The sequence below is a fragment of the Octodon degus genome, unplaced genomic scaffold, assembly GCF_000260255.1.
Source record: "Octodon degus isolate 3935 unplaced genomic scaffold, OctDeg1.0 scaffold00074, whole genome shotgun sequence".
Lineage (NCBI taxonomy): Eukaryota > Metazoa > Chordata > Mammalia > Rodentia > Octodontidae > Octodon > Octodon degus.
Genome location: NW_004524650.1, coordinates 12306915 through 12326349, shown reverse-complemented (window position 1 = coordinate 12326349; position 19435 = coordinate 12306915). Strand labels below are relative to the sequence as shown.

General features: G+C 37.5%; 2 protein-coding genes across 2 annotated transcripts in view; both read left to right on the top strand.

Annotated features, from left to right (window-relative positions):
* LOC101563420 (guanylate-binding protein 1-like) overlaps window positions 1–19435 on the top strand; it is a 319720-nt gene that overhangs the window by 103874 nt on the left and 196411 nt on the right. The window lies entirely within an intron of this gene.
* Window positions 6072–19435, top strand: part of LOC101563812 (guanylate-binding protein 1-like) — a 32379-nt gene continuing 19015 nt past the window's right edge. Inside the window, 7 exon segments of the mRNA XM_023720293.1 lie at window positions 6072–6084; window positions 8649–8855; window positions 9826–9953; window positions 13046–13155; window positions 13403–13599; window positions 14597–14839; window positions 15904–16184. Of these exon segments, the coding sequence (XP_023576061.1) occupies window positions 8666–8855; window positions 9826–9953; window positions 13046–13155; window positions 13403–13599; window positions 14597–14839; window positions 15904–16184 (1149 nt within the window). The 5' untranslated portion in view covers window positions 6072–6084; window positions 8649–8665.

Genomic DNA, 19435 nt, shown 5'->3' with positions numbered 1-19435 from the left:
AAGAAGAAGAAGAAGAAGAAGAAGAAGAAGAAGAAGAAGAAGAAGAAGAAGAAGAAGAAGAAGAAGAAGAAGAAGAAGAAGAAGAAGAAGAAGAAGAAAATCCTTCGAGGTGAACTTGTAAAATACCTCAACTGTTTAGATCAGAGTTGCCATCAAAGAGGGCTTTCTTGGACCAGGAGATAGTTCAGTAGAATAACCACCTGCCTGGCAAGCGCAGGGTCCTGAGTTCAATCTCTGGTACTGAAAAAAAAGAAAAAGAAAGAGAAAAAAGACAAGAAAGGGCTTTCCTAACTTATCTGATTTTCATTCATATGTGTTGTTTTCCAGGTGCCTTAGTCCTATATACATGTCTGCATAACCAAATATCTAAATTCCACAACACATGGATAAGCAAAAGACAAATGGGTGATGATGGAATGTAATCAAATGTAATGCAGAAAAGTCTTTTTTATTTGGGGGACACCTATTCAGGTCTGCCAGACCCTATGAGTGATAAAAGAACAACGTTTTGTGCACACAGCATGGTGATTTCATCTAGATTGAGTCATGTGGGCCAAGGCACAGTTTACAAAGACTGGGTGGTAGTATTTCTATCCATGCTAATCACAGGTTAAGAAACAGTGCACATGCTATTTATGCTTCACAAGGTTCCACTTTAGTAGGCCAAGCTTGTAAATCCTGCTATCATGTGGTTACTGAAAAGGTTAATTCATTGAGTAATATAGGAGTGATTGCATTTTCATCTGGAAACTAAAAAGTAATTTGAGAATTGAATCTATAGTAAACAATTGATTTTAAAATATGGTACATAGAAACAAAAACTATCAAAATTATTAAATGTAAACTTATGATAATATAGAATTATGCTAAAGTATAAATCCACATATGAAAAATTGCCATCCATACAAAATCACAATCTTGCCTCTGTAGGTTTCTAACACACACATTGGCTTTAATGGAGTTGTTTTTTTTTAAATGATCATTGAAATGAAAAAACTGATAAGGTCTGTGGTTCCTGTGGGGATCTGCTTTCATTTGGGTCCTCATTGTAAGGAAAGGAGACTTACATTCATGTAGTTTAGTATTTGGAACACATAGCAGGAATCCACAAGAAAAAAGGAGACTGAAAGGAAAAAATAAGAGAGACAAATAGAAAATTCAAAGAAGTAAAGGATAGAGTTGGTGGCCATTTTGGTAAACTAGAAATCAATCCCCTACTGGATGACTTGAAGAATTATATCCAGTGTACAGGGCTGCCTTCGTTTATAAAAAGAATGTGTTTTACAATTTTAGGGAAGTTGGCTCTGTTTCTGTTTATGAGAATAGGATGGCCACAGATGTCTGTTAACTGATACAGAGATTGCCAATTAAGTCTAATTTTTCCAAAAGCTTTTGTTTGTGAACCAAATTGCTTATTGTCCTTCGCAGAAAAGTACACAGCATTTATCTAGTTCAGATTGGCTGAAAATTTTCCCAGGATTCTATAACTCTTCTTACCCAAACAACTGTACTTGGGAAAATGGACTAGGAGATGAGGCAGGAAGCTCTCAGGTTTCAAACTAGCCTGGTCAGCTTATCAAAACCCTGTGTTGAGCTGGTAATGCAGTTCAGTGTGTTAGCTCTGGGTTCAGTCCAAAAAACACTTTCATAGCTTAGAAAAAGCATGAGTAAGGAAAGGAGAAGGCCATCAAATGAACAGCCTAGATGACCATGGGCATCACAGACAAAAACACTCCAGTGTCCTAAATCTGTCACTCATTAAATGCATGATGTGCATTTTTTTCAAAGGTGGCAGCAACTTGAGAGAAATGTTTTTGCTAAAAAGCAATAACCAATCCTTGGGCCTGCACATGCTCAGTAGACAAATAAAGGCAAAAATAGACTTGACCTTCATTCTGTATGTCACTATTGCTAGCTTAAAATTTTAGGTCAAATTGCTTCTCAGCTCTGCAGACAGACACCCTATCATTCAGAGAGCATCCACTCAAAAGTTGGCAAAACTTCTTTGATAGCCCTGACTGTGCATAACATATCTCACCCCCTTCAGGACTGGAGACACCAAGATAAGTAGTTTACAGGAACACTTGGATACACCCAGATATTTACAGTCATTGCCCTAAACCTCAATTATCTTGGATTCCAGCAGAGACTCACAAGGCTGAGAATGCTCCAAGAAGAGCCAGGGATCTTGTGAAGACTGACTGTCTCCTTAAGCAGTAAGGACACTTGCAGCAACCACCCCACCAAAGCAGTACCCAGACCATGAGGAAACTGCCTCTGACCCACTGCTGCAAATGCCTACAGTTGGGCCTAGTTCTTTTGTGAGTGGGCCAATCTGAACATTTTCAGCAGAACTATGGCCTCTTTCTTAGCTCTTCAGCTGAAGAGCCTTCATGACTTTCTCTGACACGCATTTGAAAGGGGCCAGCTTGATGCTTTTCGTGGGTGTGCCCTCATCAGTTTTCATCTGCAAATCCTAACTGCCCTTAACATCATTTCTTCTTTCCAATTAAAGCTTTTGTGGGTAAAACTTCAGTTTTAACTTCCTTTATTACTGAAGTGAGGGCCAAAGCTATATGCAGAACTGAGAATGAATTTAACCCCCAGCAGGCTCTGTGTCTCTGACCTGGCCCAACCCTGTGTTTTAATGTAGTAAGACAGACCAAAAAATGAAGGCCAAGCTTTCTTATGCTTTGTGTTACATACCGTGCATATCTACAACAAATAGATCACATATTTTTAATTAAAACTGCCTTAAGTCCCTGACTAACATAGAAGAAAACACAAGTCAGGCTTTTAAAGAATAACAGGGTTTGTGATTATAACAGGATCTGGGATTATTAATTATGAAATACAACTTTTTCTATGGTCCATAACCTAAATTGCAAGTCTTTCAAAAGAACACTCAGAATAGTCAAGAGCTAGAGATATATTTCTTGATTGCAAAATATTGGAAAAAGCTACAGTAACTAAGAAATTATGTTATTATGTGAACACAGACATTAACCATGAAAATCAATAGAGAACCCACAAGTAAATAAACCAGGTACAGTCATTTGTCATTTTACAAAAAGGCCAAGAATTGGTGGAGGCTAAAAATGTTATTGCTAACAAATAATGTTACAAAAGTTGGATATTCACAGACAAATAAATATCATTGGACCACTGATATGCCATGAAATAAATATCTTCAAAGGGACTGAAGATTAAATGAAACCCAGAAGTTAAAACTTCTGAAAAAAAATCATGTAAAATTGTACTGATGTTATTTATAACAATGATTTCTTAATTGAGCACATCAAGATAGGAATTATAGAAAACTGAGTAACATTAAGCTAAGCAGTTGCTGCTCTGCAAAGTAAATGGTCCACTGAATAAAAATGTAATCTCTGGAATGGGAGAGAACATCTGAAATAAGACAGAAGATTTTTAGTGCACTGAAAGGAATGTGTAAATAGAAATGTTGTAGATGCAAGTCAGGATGCCCTTGTCCCATGGAATCCATAGAATTCATTGAATGCAGAGAACCAAGAGTGAACCGAAGCATGAGCTATGGGTTCTAGGTGATGCTGCTGTGTCAGAGTGGCTCATCAGCTGTAACAAGGAAGTCAGCGTGGAATTTGAGGAGAGAAGCCTGCCACTGCTTGAGCAGGGGAACATGGAAAATATCAGTGCTTTCTGCTTAACTGTGATAAGAACCTAAACTCAAAAAACACAAAATACTAAAGACAAACCATGACCACTCACATACTTCTCTAGGCATCCATAAGTAACACAATCAAAGGAAATGGCCTCATAGAATAATAGCTCAGAAATCTCAATTTCACATGGAACGGAACTGCCTTATGCGTCTTCAATAATATTCCAGTATTCTTCTTTAAATTTCTTTCTTTTCTCTGCCTTAGGCATTCACACAGTTCCCTCCCCTCAAATCACCTCCACTTTGACAATGTCACACTTTGGAACCCACAATAGGTGACAGCTTCTACTTCAATACACTAATCTATGCTTTATTTACGTTGTGCTCTGCCCTGTTTTATAAGCTTGGAATTGACTGTCACATAAGAAGACTATTGTTCTAGTGAAGTTATGCCTGTACAAAACTTCATGATAAGGGACTTGCTAGTACATCCAGATTATGAAGTTGCTACCTTCATTGATTAGAAACATAGATCAACCATTTACTTTGCACATCAGGGTAAGAAGTCAAACAAGTAAGACATAGCTGTACCTTCGAAGAGGTCCCATGAACAAAGAAGAGACAGAGGGAATGTAATTTATGCATTGAATTACTTTTCAGAGAAATTCACCATAAGTGATCAGTGCATGTCCACATCATACTATAAAATGGGATCATTTTCCTTGCAATGCATAGATGAGAACCACTCTTGTCAGAGGATGTTTGGAATTCTTGAGTTTCCCAACATTCTCAATATATGTTCAATATATTGATTCAATGTATTGAACATATATTGATGAGAATATATGGTCCCACTTACTCAGTGCTCATGTCAGGCCAAGAATTTTGGAACACTCTCTACCTCCTGAACTAAGATCAACATGACCTTTTCCTTTTATCCCTATTGTTACTCATATATCAACAGAGCTTTGAAAGTGTAGTCCATGACAAAAACTGGGTACTGATTAAGTAATTGTTCACCCGAGCCTCTTCTCAAAGTTTAAGTGGAATTATTTTCAGAACAACTTGGGGGAGTGGTTGTATCTTATTTCTTAGGGTTGAACTATTACTGAAGTCAGATGAAGATTCTTCTGTATTTACTGGGTTTGATGGAATTAGCCTCTTTTATGATTCATTGCTCTTCAGAAAGACTGAATAAAACCCTATTTTATCAACAATGCTCAATGCCTTCTACCTTATAATAATATACTTGATAGTTGCTTATAATTACCTGAGCAAAATCCCACCAATTAAACATTAGAGATATCATGTCTTAAATGGACTTTGGGCGAGCAAAACAAGATGTGCAGTGCTGTCCCACCAATGGTGGCAGACACTGCTGTTCTATCAGACAGCTCAGATCTTTGGCCATCACCAAATAAGTACAGCAATTTCTTTACATTTTGCACTCATTAGAGCAACCCTCTTAAGCTACTTTTTATGAATAACAATTATAACCTGCAAGGTTTTAAATTTTTTTTCTATAATCCTCCTATTAGCCTTACAGCTGAAACTGAGTAAGTAGAATGGGATTCAGAGGTGTGCAGATTCCAACAGGGCCTAACCCCCACTTGCAGTCAGTCCCACACCTTCAATCACAGATGGTGGCAAACATAGGTTGATAATCCATTATAAGCATTCCTGACATGTACTTCTTGTTGTGCCTCAGTATGAGATAAGCTTCTGAGAGCTTATAATGGGCAGGAAAATCCTAGGAACACAGAGTGATGTGTGGACATCTAAAAAAGAAAGGGACTCAGTTCTATATAGAAACATAGGAATCTACTGCAAATTTCATCAAACCAAACCTACATAGGAGAGGATAAAATGTTTCTTGGTTGGGTAATCTCCATGATTGGTTTCGTAGAATGTTTTTACCTAGAAATAGAAGTCTGGCTTTCTGAGATAAGCAAAGAGAGCAGGGCCTGGTAATATTGTGCTATGGGTATTATGAGGAATTTTAGCCAGCTCTACATTGAGAATAAAGAGCAAATAACACAACCACATGATTTTCAAAGTTTTCAGTTTTGCAGAGAAGTATTTGAAAGGTAACTACCAAAAAGAAGCCCAAAACATACTAAAATAGTGAATAAAATATTTCTAGAAACATAAAACAATTCTGGGAATTTTTCCAACAACATTTGAAAAATAATATTAGAAGTTATCTTTTAACTTCCTTCTGGCACAACTACAAAAACTCTTTTCATGGCTGTTGATTCTTGGCCCAGAGCAAAATATTATCAGTTTTGCACTCTTCTAAGTATGTCATAAAACTTGCTGTCTCATTATGTGTCCACTCCTATAAATGTAGAAGCCAGGCAACATCAGAGGGTGATAGAAAATCCCAACGACACAGCCAGAGGCAGAGAAGAGAGCACCCAAACCACCCACACCGAGGAGAGCAGGTAAGAACCTGCCTTCCTTTCAGGCAGCCTCTCTGACACTGAAGGAGCTCTGCTCAGGGGCTCATAGCTTCTAAGTCTGATGCAGGGACAGGAGGGACTTCTGAGGACTGTTTTCTTAAAAACTAAGAGCACTAAGAAAAGTTGGAGTTGAGCCTTAAATGGGACAGGGGTCAAATGAAATCCAGTTTTGATCACAGCATCAGGTCCCGTGGTACCACCACTGAGCTTGTGCTACTCTCAGACAGGGGAATGAACTGAGCTTCTTTCTGTCTGTTGGCTTTGTGTGGACTGGGAGCACAGGCTACTGTGGTCCCATGGGGCTCAATCAGAATTGTTCCTGCTGCAGCTATGAGGATAACAAGGTAGCCACAGGACTTTTGGTTTGCAGAAGGAAAGCACAGAAATGAGATGCAGTTGAGCAGCCATTGTCACTGTTGAAGGCAATGAGAGAGTAATACTCAGAATGAGTGAAGGAGATTACAAAAGCAGCCTCCTTCCTGATCAGGCATTCAAACTGCATTTCCCACAGGCTATCTTCCTGCAGCCTGGTGCAAATGCAGCGACTTCTCAGGGCCCACCTGCTCCTTACCTTGCACCAGCAGAGCTCAGCCACTGTAATTTACTGAAGGTCTTCCTTTATTTTTTATGTCAAGTTTTTTTATTAATTTTATTGATAAACAAATAGCAATGAGACAGTTTCAAAACAGGATAGTAGGACAGTTACAATATTAATACATTGCATATTGTTGTCTTCATAGTAGTTATTCATAGTACAAGATGCAGACATGATATCCTGTCCAAACACTATCAGCACAAATCTTACTTCTCATTGAATTAAGAGAAAGTAGCTGCATATCAATCCTAACTATTTTGTATATACAGATATAAAATGGTCCTTCGTTTATATCCCCTTTTTTCAGTTAGTTTTGTCAGACATGGGTATTACATTGCCATTTAAATGTTGTAGGTGCGTGAATTCAGCAAAATAATCCAATATAGTCCAGTAGTCGTAGTGGGTTATCCGTAGAACTGTGCAGACCTCAAAAGTCATCTCTGAAGTTGCTGGGTTCCAGACCTTGTTCCCTGCTCTAGCTGGAAGACTCAATACTATTATGGACTACTGGACTATTTTGGAATATTTTCCTGAGTTCACACACCTATAATATTTAAATGACGGAACTAAACAAAAAAAGGGATATAGATGAATAACGATTTTGTATGTGTATTCAAAATGGTTAGGATAGATATACAGCTACATTCTCTTAATTCAATGAATACAGGGATTTGTTCCAGTAGTGTTTGTAAATAGAATATTGTGTCTGCATCTTGTACAACAAATAACCACTAGGAAGTTAGTATGCAATGTATTAATCATTGAAACTGTCCTAATTTGATTTTAAACTGTCTGTTATTTGTTTTCAATAAAATTATGAAAAAAAAGTAAAGAGAGTGGTTGACGGGTTTCCTTTAGAAAAGCCTCACAGTGCAGCCCTCAGGAGGCTACTGCTTCTAACAGAATCCCCTGACCTCACCCTATTTTTTCCTGCCTTCAGGGAGCTCTTGCCCTGAGTCCTTTGGTAGGTGCTTGCCTACTTTTTCAGCTTCTGTCTGTGGCCGCCTCTCCCGGCCAGCTCCTTACCCTTGCTTCCTCTACTCTTTTTCTTCCCCTCTTTATTTTCTTTCTTTCCCCCCTCTAATAATGAAAAACAATCAGAAACAAAGAGAGCAAGCAGAAGACCTGAAAATATATCTTATGACAAGTCTCCCCTTCTAGTCTTTCTCATCTGTCTCTAGTTTTCATAATCCTTATTTTGTAGAAATTTTTACCAAAATCCAGTATTTGCTATTGAGCACTTACACTCTGAGTTCATGCTCACTCACTGTGAAGCTCAGGGCTCAGGATTAGACAGCACCCCTGCCTGTGTCCCTCCAGATCCTTGCAAGGTCCCTAGTTATGTGTACACATGGTACATATGGTAGGTTATTTTCATAAAAATTACAAGAGTAATATGTTGCTTTCCCTTCTGGAAGCTAATGTCAAATATGCTATGCATCTTCATCCCAGTGAAATGAGCCCAGTTGCTAGTTGTGTGAAGGAGGATCACATTTTAAAATCACTGGAAAATGTCCAAAAAGCATAATCAAACCATGAATGATCTATTCAGGAATGGCTTTGTTTGTTAATGAACTGATAAATATTTAATTTATTACATACTCCCAAAATGGAAAAGAAATTCCTTAAATACTATTGGGTATTCTATCTATTATTTCTATAAATAATTTTATCTCAATCCAAAAAGAAAACTTTCTACAATAAGTAAATGGAAGATTTGAGTTGTGAGAGCAATTAAATGTTAATGTAAAAAAAGTTGTTAGGACATTTTTTAAATTGAACTACTTGGGTGGTATTTTCATAGCTTCCTCAGATGATACAATTTTTCTCTCATGCATCTTGTCGATGCACACAGTACTTGGTGGTTCATGCTGGGGAATTTCATGAATCCAGTTTCTCAGCACTAACGCTACAGGTTCCACCTCTCTCCACCCCTGCCCTTGCAGACCAGAGGATTACCCACAGGACATGGCCTCTGAGACCTACATGCCAGGCCCTGTGTGCCTCGTTGAGAATGTGAAAGGACAGCTGATGGTGAACCAGGAAGCTCTGGGGATCCTGTCCGCCATCTCCCAGCCCGTCGTGGTTGTGGCTATTGTGGGCCTGTACCGCACAGGCAAATCCTACCTGATGAACAAGCTGGCTGGGAAGAAAAAGGGTGAGTGCTGCCAGCAGGGCTCTGTGGAGCCCTGACCACCCCCACTGCCCGCATCCTATATGGAGTGTTGGGAGGGCAAAAGAGCCAGTTTCCACTAACTTTTAAGGCTAAAAAATATTTTATTTTTATTCTTGATGTGAACCCTTCATCAGATACATATCTGTCAAATATTCTCTCCAGTTCCATGTGTTGCTTTTAATTCTGTGAACTTTGATGCAGAAATTTTTTCAATTTTGAAGAAATCTAAGAAGCTGTACATTTTTATGTTATCGTTCATGTTTTTACTTTTTTCATTGAAATGTTAAGACCTTCTGTTTCATTCACTTGTCTAATTACATTGTTTAAGACTTTCAGATCATTGTTGAATACAAGCAGGCCAGACAGCTTTTTATTGCTTCTGATTATAGAGGAAAAGATGTAATTTTTTGCCACTGACTGTGATGTTACCTAGGAAGATTCATAGTTAGGCATTACTAATCTGAGGTAGCTTGCTTTGATTCCAAGTTTCTTGAGTGTTGTGTAGTACTGGAAATAGAACCCTGTAAGGACTAAGCTATATCTCTACATCACCAGTCTTTTGTTGTTGTTTGGTACTGAAGGTTGAATCTAGACTCTCAAGCATGCTTACAAAGAGCTCTACCACTCAGCTCCATAGCCAGCCATTCTTTACATTTTATTTTGACACAGACTCTCATTAGGTTGACCAGGATGACCCTAATGTAATTCTCCTGCTTCAGCCTCCTCTGCAGCTGCTATGAAGATTGGTACTAGTATGCAGATGGAGGAATGTTTTTCTTACCATGAAACTGCTCGATTTTTTTCTTGTACAGATAATCTCATCTTCACTGTCTCATGGTAAGGCCAGTACTGGTTATAGTTTGGTTCTCATGCCTAACATTTAATAAATTTTATCTCACTTTCAGGAACATTTGCTACTTATTAACCAACTCATCTTCTTTATGATTTGCAGGCTTCTCTGTGGGATCCATGGTGCAGTCTCACACCAGAGGGATCTGGATGTGGTGTGTGCCTCATCCCAAGAAGCCAGACCAGACTCTAGTTCTGCTTGACACCTATGGTCTGGAAGATGTTGAGAAAGTAAGGATGAGGGAGGATTCAGTTTTGTATTAGATGCTCATTAGTGAATATACATTACAAAGAGATGTTTTTTCCTTACATAAGAGATTATACTTAAATGTAATATATCTCTTTTTTGCTTACATTGCAAAGACTCAGTTTACCAACCAGAAATCAGAAAAGTACACATAGGACAGAATCCTAGCAACAAAGCAGCATGCATAATACAATGCCCTAATTATCAATAACAATCTATAAATAAAGCAAGTGATCCTATATGAAAAAAGAAAGCACAAATAAGGGCCAGAGAGATGGCTCAGTAGAATAAGCGCATGCCTGGCAAGCACAAGAGACTGAATTCAATTCCCCATTCAATCCAAAAAAAAAAGAAAACAAAAGAAAGAAAGAAAAAAAGAAAGCACAAATATATTCAGTGTCAGGAGTCTTATCCTACTGAACACTTTAAGGATTTAGGCGTTAAAGCTCATGACTTTCTGTTTCAATTAGAACCCTAGTTCTACCTTGATGCACTTAGCAAACAACTTGACTTCTTTTAGATTCAGCTTTCTGCTTGTCAAATACACATAATAGCTTTACATATATCTCCCAGTATGGTTTGGAATATTTAGTAAGATAATATTTCCAGTATAAAATAATTGCTATAAAAAGTATAAGTATTATAATCACATGTCTTTTTATTTATTGATTATCAAGCATGCTCAACTACATCAAGGTCTATATCTCATATAAATGAATTTTGCTATTAAAAAGAGAAATCTTTACATTTACATTTTCTTGAATACCTAAGAACCTAGCTGTGGTTGCTCTCTTCATAGCTCTGAGCATATAGGCAATGGTGCAATGAAGGAAGGCAGACTTGCCTGGCTATTGCAGCTCTATTGTATCAGTTCTTGGTCCTTCCCAGAACACTACAGTTCTGCTTTGCAAACATATATAGTAACTGCTTGGAAAAAGAGCAAGCATTTAAAAGATCTAGAAACACCAGTGAGATGGTTGAGTTACAAATTCTGCTTCACAGCAAGAATGCTTGAGAACTGAGTGGAAAGGGAGGCATGAACATTAAGGCTCTGTGGACAGACACAATGTAAGTGTTTCAATCCCAGAGAGCAATGGCTTTGAGTGTATATTATCAGTGCTAATGTAGAAACAACTGGAGAAGTTGAGAAAAATATCATCCCTACCTTGGATGAAGGTCCACAGTTGTCATGACCCGCAGCATCCACCAACTCCCACTCATATTCAATGTCATGGAATGATTAAATTACCAACACATTAAAGAAGTGTCTTTGCTAGTTGAGAGGTTACTTCATCAAAGTCTAGAAGAAGGAATTATTTGGGTCTAAGTTACTCAAATCAAAAAAATTCAAGAGAACAATCAGACAACAATCAAGCTTTTCTAAGAATGTCTTCACTCCACTGACAAAGTTGTTCTAATTGGAGAAAAGCCTGATCGATAGGGTTGTAGAGTGCATAAACATCATCCTTAACAGCTGAGTCTTTCAACGAAAAGATGTATGCACTCTTACGGTCCCAATTTTTATGATGAAATTTAGGACTATGGTGATTTTTATCACGATGTTTGATGAAAGTGGTAGACTACCTATAGTATTTCCCATTCAGGGAAGAGGTAGTTTTGACAGAATGCCTCCTGGTCAGTATGAGCATCCCAAGCTTTCCTGTAGAAAAGTTTATGATGATTTGAGCCTTCATTGGAGACCACCCCCTCCTGATCAGGTATAGAAGATGGTAACATGTTCACAACATTCCTCTTACTCTTCCACCACCACCTTGAGGTGGACATTTAATGACCTGTGTCAGAATAGAAAGACCTGGAGCTCACTATGATGGCATTGTTTGTTTCAGTGCTGATGAAACTTGGGAAATTGCAATAGATGCGTGGAGCCATTAGGTTGTTAGATGGCATATGAACCACAGGGTGGCCCTGGATATGATTATTATTATGCAGGGGGTCATAGCTCATCTGGTGATCTTAGTGGACCTATTATCCCTACACAAGTCACTATTCCCAAAGATTTGGCTGGATTTATTATTTGCAAAGGAAGTTAGCAGATTATACATTTCTGCCATGAATCAAGATCTTCTATCAAAATTGATGAGCCTTTAGAAGGATCTGAAGATCAGATCATTACCATTATAGGAACACGGGACCAGATAGAGAATGCAGTGTTGACTGTTAAACAGTGTGCAGATGGCTATAGGTGTTGAAGGATTCTAATACAATATATATATATATATAATTTCTTAGACTGTCAAGCAGTATTCTGTAAAGTTTTCTAATGCTAGTAAAGAACTGAAGGAGACTTGCTTTATTTTTTATCTGCTTCTGTTTCAAAAGCTAGCATTCCTCTGCTTCATAGGTTTTCTTCACTTGAGGTATAGAGAAATCTTTGGTGTTCACCAGATGGAATGTTTCAGTTCCTTACAAGCAGGGGTTGGAGAGCATGTAAAAACTATCATTGAAATTTTAAAACAGTAGCAGAGTGAATTTTGTTGTTTGTTCATTATCTGTGGTTTAAAATGATTTTTCTCCCCATGTAACCATTATGAGAACCTTGCTTTGTGTGGTCTCTCTAATCATTTGGCAGTGCAGAATAGGGAGAAAAGTAATAATAGTCCATCTGCCCCAGGCTACTGTTAAGAGCAGTGTGCAGAATGCAGTACAGTTTTCTAAGAAGTGTTTTATGATTTTTAAAATAAATTATGTTTGGATTTAAAAATAGACATTAAAACTTTGACTGCTGAGCTGGGGAGATGGCTCAGTAGAATAAGCACTTGCTGGGCAAGCTCAAGGCCCTGAGTTCAGTTCCCAGTTCTGAAAAGAAAACAAAAAAAATTTGATTGTTTATTCAGTTAACTGCCAATAATCTTAAGAGGATCAGGAGAAATAGTATAAGTTAAATATAAAAGTAAATTCAATGTCCAAGTGTGACAGACAATATATATATAGTTGAATTTATGTTTCTATGTAATTACTCTCAAAACTCTAAGTGATGATCCTTTTGCCACTGCTAATGTGCAGATTGACACTAGAATGAAACATTCTCATGGCCCAAATTTGTTATGCCTTCCAGGGTGACAATCAGAACGATTCCTGGATCTTCACCCTGGCGATTCTGCTGAGCAGCACCTTAGTGTATAACAGCATGGGAACCATCAACCAGCAGGCCATGGACCAACTGAAGTATCCTTTGGGTGGTCCAGGAGGAGAGACCTGTGGGAGTAAACCAGCCCCATGGCTCTAGAGCCTGGTGCAGCCAACACAGTAAGAGAAGACAGAAGCAGGAAATCAAGTCAGGAAACACTCACATACCTACTAAAGAAATGACACTTAGGCTAAGGACAAATGTAATATAAAAGTTTGTGGATTTGTCAAACTAATATGGGATGAAGGGTCTTGTTGGTTTTTCCAGTTTTCCTTAGTGCCTCAGGCATGCCACTGAACTGGCAGATCAAATCAGAGCAAAATCCTCACCCAACACAAGCAAAGTTCAAGACTCAGCTGACTTTGTGAGCTTCTTCCCAGACTTTGTGTGGACCCTGAGAGATTTCTCCCTGGAATTAGAAATAGATGGAGAGTCCATCTCTCCAGATGCCTACCTGGAGAATTCCCTGAAGCTAAAACAAGGTAATATGAGTGAATAATTGGTAAATGGGAACATCAAAATACTAGAAATTATTAACCTTCATTATCTTTTTTGTATGTTAGGGAAGGGTCTACAGGGTGTTCAGGGTCTCACTACTAGATCGGACTTGTAGTGATCTGCTTGTTTACAGCCTCCCAAGAGCTGGGATTATAGGTGCACACCATCACGTCCAGTCTCAATTGCCATCTCTGCACCCCAGAGTCAGGGCTGGCATGGCAGGCCCAGGACGGGCCCTTAGAAATTATTAATCTGTACTTTTCTAATTATATTTGCTTTTTTACTTTTTGGAGTAACTGTTTTTATTTTTCTAAAAGAGAATATTAAAAAACAGTGAAAATAATTTAGAAACAATACAGAATTTCCAAAGCAAAATAATAAGAATTCAACAATGGTTGCTACATTGCATACTTTCCTGGTCCCTGGAGCTGCCTAAGAAGGTGCTTTAGTCTGCTGTGCTATCTGGCTAGCCCTCACATTCAGAGATTTCTATTGCTAATTGCTACCTATAGCAGGAAATTAATACTTAATATCTGAATTAAAAGATTCAATTAAAAACACTTTCTCATTTGGAGACAAGTTTTTGTCTTTCACATTTTCTATGTTTAGTTTAAATTTATCTCAGTACTTATCATTTGTGATTATGCATTTATTCAATGAATGTGGAGTGCAATGAATGCATATTAGATGGAAGAACATTAAAGTAGTGTATCAGCCCAAGTTTTGAAAAGTGTGACTCACAGACAAATGCTGGCTAATGAGAACCTGCCTCCTGTCTTGAAATAGATGCTGTTAGAAAAACATTGAGCCCATTCATTTACATATTGTCTACAGGTGCTGGCATGGCACAGTAAATGAAAAGAGTGCAGAGGAAAAGGGTGAACTGACCTGAAAAGCTAAAATTCTGTACTATGTGATCCTTTACAAAAATGTTTATGAATTCTTACACTGGGCAAATCCCTTTTTTTAATCTTCTTATAGGTTCTGATGAAAAAGTTAAAAATTATAATCTCTCCCGACTCTGCATCCACAAGTTCTTCCCAAGGAAGAAATGTTTTATGTTCAATAGACCCGCTCAACGAAGGAAGCTGGCCCAGCTGGAGACACTGCATGATGATGAGCTGGACCCGGAATTCGTGGGCCAAGTTGCAGAATTCTGCTCTTACATCTTCAGCTCTTCCAGGACTAAAACACTTCCAGGAGGCATCCAGGTCAATGGACCGCGTGAGTACCCTTCCTGTTAGCTTCACACATTTGTAAGCCTAGGGAACAAAGATTAAGATAAAATAAAATAAATCTAGTTTCTGTTTTCAGGTATGCACATGTACTATTCTTACATTAAATTAAAGGGAAAAAAATGGTTATTGTTTAAAAATTACTTAAGTAAACTAGAATAGCAGACTGCAATATAGTAGCCTCTAGAAAAACATGGTTATTTAATTTAAAAGTAAATTAATATAATGAAAAAAATTTGAAACATTCATGGCTATACTTCAAGGTCACATATTCTCAGGTTCCTAATGAGTATTGTATTCTTTTGAATAATGCTATTCATTTCAATAAACCAAATGGTAACAGCTTTTGATTTGGACAGCATAGGTTCTATAAATACTGATCAAATGTTTATGGTTAGGAGGAATGATGATGTAGATATAAATGAAAGATATACAGTTGTAGTCTTAATGGTGCACAGAGGTAAAATGAACACAAAATTCTAATAAGCAGCCCTATATAATATGTATCTAGATATCTCAGTTTAGTGTACACACATGTCACTTGGTTGGTCTTCTTGAAAAGAAAGGTGAACCTGAGTAGATCTGGGCAGTGGCTAAGATGCTGTGTTTCTAGTGAATTATCAAGTACCAATGATACCAATGATGCTTTGAGACAAATAGGAGGTAACTGATGGTGAGAGTTTTGGAAGCTGCAAAGTAATCACACATGCAGGCTAAAGCCAGCCTGAAAACATGGGAGCTCCTCAAAGCATGCTGTGCAGCTTGTCGACTGATTTATCAGTCCAGAGGCTGAACTTAATAATCTCTCTATTGTATAAATAAATGTTATACTGTTGTTCTGCATGTCTTCTCATTCATTCAAGAGAGCGAAGAGCTCCACCTGACCATTTTTGTCTCCAGTCTATCTTTTCTCCATTCTTGTTTCCTGTTTCTCCTGGAATACAGCAAGAGCTCAATGGATCCCCACAAGCTGACATGCTCAGAATTATACACAAAGGAGACTGTTTTCCACTCTGCCTCTAACAAGCACCATTCTCTGCTCACCACATGCAGGTCTAAGGAGGCTGGTGCTGACCTACATCACTGCCATCAGCAGTGAGGATCTGCCCTGCATGGAGAGCGCAGTCCTGGCCTTGGCCCAGATAGAGAACACAGCTGCAGTGCAGAAGGCTTTGGCCCACTATGACCAGCAGATGGGCCAGAAGGTGCAGCTGCCCACAGACACCCTTCAAGAGCTGCTGGATATGCACAGGACCTGTGAGAGGGAGGCTATTGAGATCTTCATGAAACATTCCTTCAAAGATGTTGACCAAGGATTTCAAAAGGAATTGTTGGTAAGTAATTGTTAACTCAAAATATGTTGACTAGGATTAGAGATTAAAAAGTATTACCAGGAAATGAAATATGTATTCATTTTGAGAAATGAAATTATTCCTAGATTTTGAAATGACATTAGCTACCTATCGATAACAATAATACTAAGTAGGAAGCATTCTATTATTATGGACTCAGTTTCAGCATATTTTTTTCCTTTTATGATTAGCTAATAATATTCCTGTTGTTATAACTATAAGATTGTTCCATTGCCACAAATGAAAGACAGCAAAGAAATAAAAGAGGCTTTTATTGCTCAGCTCAGGAGGGCTGCTTTAACAGCAGCAAGGGATATTCAAAGGAGGGAACTAGGAATGTGGCTTTTTGTTGGGTTAGGATAGAGGTGGCATTTTCATGGTCAGGTGAAGTGTCCTATCATGAGAGGATTGGAGGGTTGCTGGTATATGCAAAAAGGGGGCAAAGACTCTATCTTAGGATTAAAAGAAGAACATAGATGTTGGTCTTGTAGTGACATGTTCTTGGTTGGAACCCAAGGCTTTGATGGGTCACCTGCCATAATGACCCTGGCCACTATAAATATGAGTGGATACCCATCATTACCAACTTTGTGTTGTTAAGATACAATGACTCTCAAGCTATTTGCTGCTGATGGGAGCAACATGGGATGGGGGCTTTTGTAGTCCTGGGATGGTGGGTCAGGCCCCATAGAAACTGTTGCTGGGGAAAACTCTCAGCCAGGCAAGGAGCTGTCTTGTGGTGAAGGCCCATGTCCTGGATTGGAGAAAACTTGAAAACAGTTTTAAAATACACAGTGCTATAAGCGGCTAGCAAACGATCATGGCCACAATGATATTTTAATGACCTGACAACTGTAGTTAGGAAAGACTGGGCGTAGTTTTATATATTATGGCTATTCATTTCTGTTGGGTTTAAGACCAAGTTAAAGTGTGCTCTATATTAATGAAATATAATTCCTTGCTATCTTTTGTGGCCCGTTAACCTCCTTAGGGTTTGCCTTGGAACTAAGAATAGTGCCTCTTAGTAATTCTGTCAGTGTCAGCCTTCAGGATCAGTCACAGCCTTTGCTTGACCACAATTCTTTCTGTGAAAGCTCCAGAGACTTTTTCTCTTGGTGACAGTCCTTAGGCATAGTATATGCAATATAATCACTTTCCTCCATGGTCTCATAATCACTTTGATCCAAGTCAGGGACCCAACAGAGTTGTAGAACGTTACAGCAATGGTTCTCATGTCTTTTGGGTCCTCACTGACCTTGGAAAGCTTTGTACAACATATTGGGTGTCTTGTTACCCCATCAATATTTCTATTTTTTGGCCTCTAAACTTCAGCTGTTGAACAACCAGAAGAGAAGGGTAATGACATTACATTGTAGTGGGAGCAATACTCTTAAATTATTAAAATTTTATCTGACTATTAAGCACCTTGAAATATAAAGTGCAGCCAAAAACACTGTTATTCCCTACAAATCATCAATGTTCTAGTAGTTAAGCCCCTGAAGAATGTGAACAGATAACACTTACATAGATTTACAGGGAAATTTTTTATATCGATAGCCATACATTGTAGTGTAGAAAATAGTCACAATGAAATATCTACTTTGACTGAGGATCTCTAAACATAAAGGTAATACGCAGTATAAATATCACACAAGTTTTTCTTAGAAAGTTATTTAACTGATGACCTCATGCTGGCTTGACATGAACCTCTAATTGCAAACTTCTAGAGCATAAGAGAGAGCCATATGTTTAAATCTGAAACAAAATATCTATCACTATAAGCAATCTAAGTTTTATATTTTAGAATACTGTACATTTGGAAGGCACAAATATATTTAATACACCATGAAATTAGTAATAACAAATTGTATTTCTTTAAATTTTGTTTTGAACCAAGAATATCTTTTAACAGAAAAATCTTATTATCTTAATTTTGAAAACTTAACCTTTTGATAATCAGTGATATAAATATATTGTAATAATATTTTTGAACAATATCTATTGGAGTGTCTCCCATAAAGCTATGGAGAACATTGGGGCCCATTATTAATGAATTAAAACTGTGTAATATTATTAAAGGCAAATACTTTTTCATCCATCAATTGGAGTCTTGTCCAATAGTTCCTTTTTAGCCCAAAGGATCTATTTAGTTATTTTACAATCCATGAAAATAAAATCTCAGTATTTAACACATTGAATAGAAACAAATGAGAGACTCTCAACTTATAACCTACAAATGGCAGTATGTATTACATTTATCAAACAAATTTTGGCATAATTCTGACCAGCTGGCACCTTGGTGGAAGTATATCTTTAATTTAAATGACAATCATTTATAAACCAAATTAAATTATAACCAACCACTTCAAAACTATAAAAGAAAAAAATTTGAGCTCATATAAAACAGCTGTTGACAAGCCAAACAGAGAAGAAAACACAAGACCATTTATTTATAAAATCAGAACATGCCCAAATATATTTTGTTCAAATTAAATTATAATAATTTATTAAAGTTTCTGATTATAAAAAGACAAGTTAATTAGTAGATATCTATTGTTTGAAGAATTTGAAAAACATAAAAGCCTCTTATCTATAGTTAGTATATTTTTAGTATTTTATTTCATCTTAATCATAATGGCAAATTTTCATGAGGGAGCCTTATCCAAGTTAGTAGGGCTTTCCCCCCACCACTGGATCATCCTATTTAAAGTCAAATAAGACTTGAGATTCAATAAACCATGGAATATAGAAAAAAATACTTTATATCCAATACAGTGTATCAAGGACAAATGGGAGGAAACAAACTGAACAAAGTATAAGAATTAGGCATAGTAAGGTGGGGTGACAACCATGACATTGACAGCTAACAAGTTCTGAAGAGGACAATATTTATTTGTCCTACACTTCTGGACTACTAAGAAGGGTGTATTCTAACAAACACACTAAGAGGAAAATTAGAAAAACAATACATTTTACAAGAGCACTGTGGGAAATGAAAATACTTTAGAATTAATCTAACTAAAGAAGTCTAAGATCTATTCAATGATAATTACGGTACTCTGAAAAAAGAGATCATAGAGGATTTCAGAAAATCGAAAGATATTCCCTGCTCCTGGATAGGAAGAACCAACATTGTTTGTTTTTTTTTTCTTTTCAAAGTTTTATTGATAAACATATAGCAATGAGACAGTTTCAAATCAAATTGAAAGTACAGTTTCAACAAATAATACACT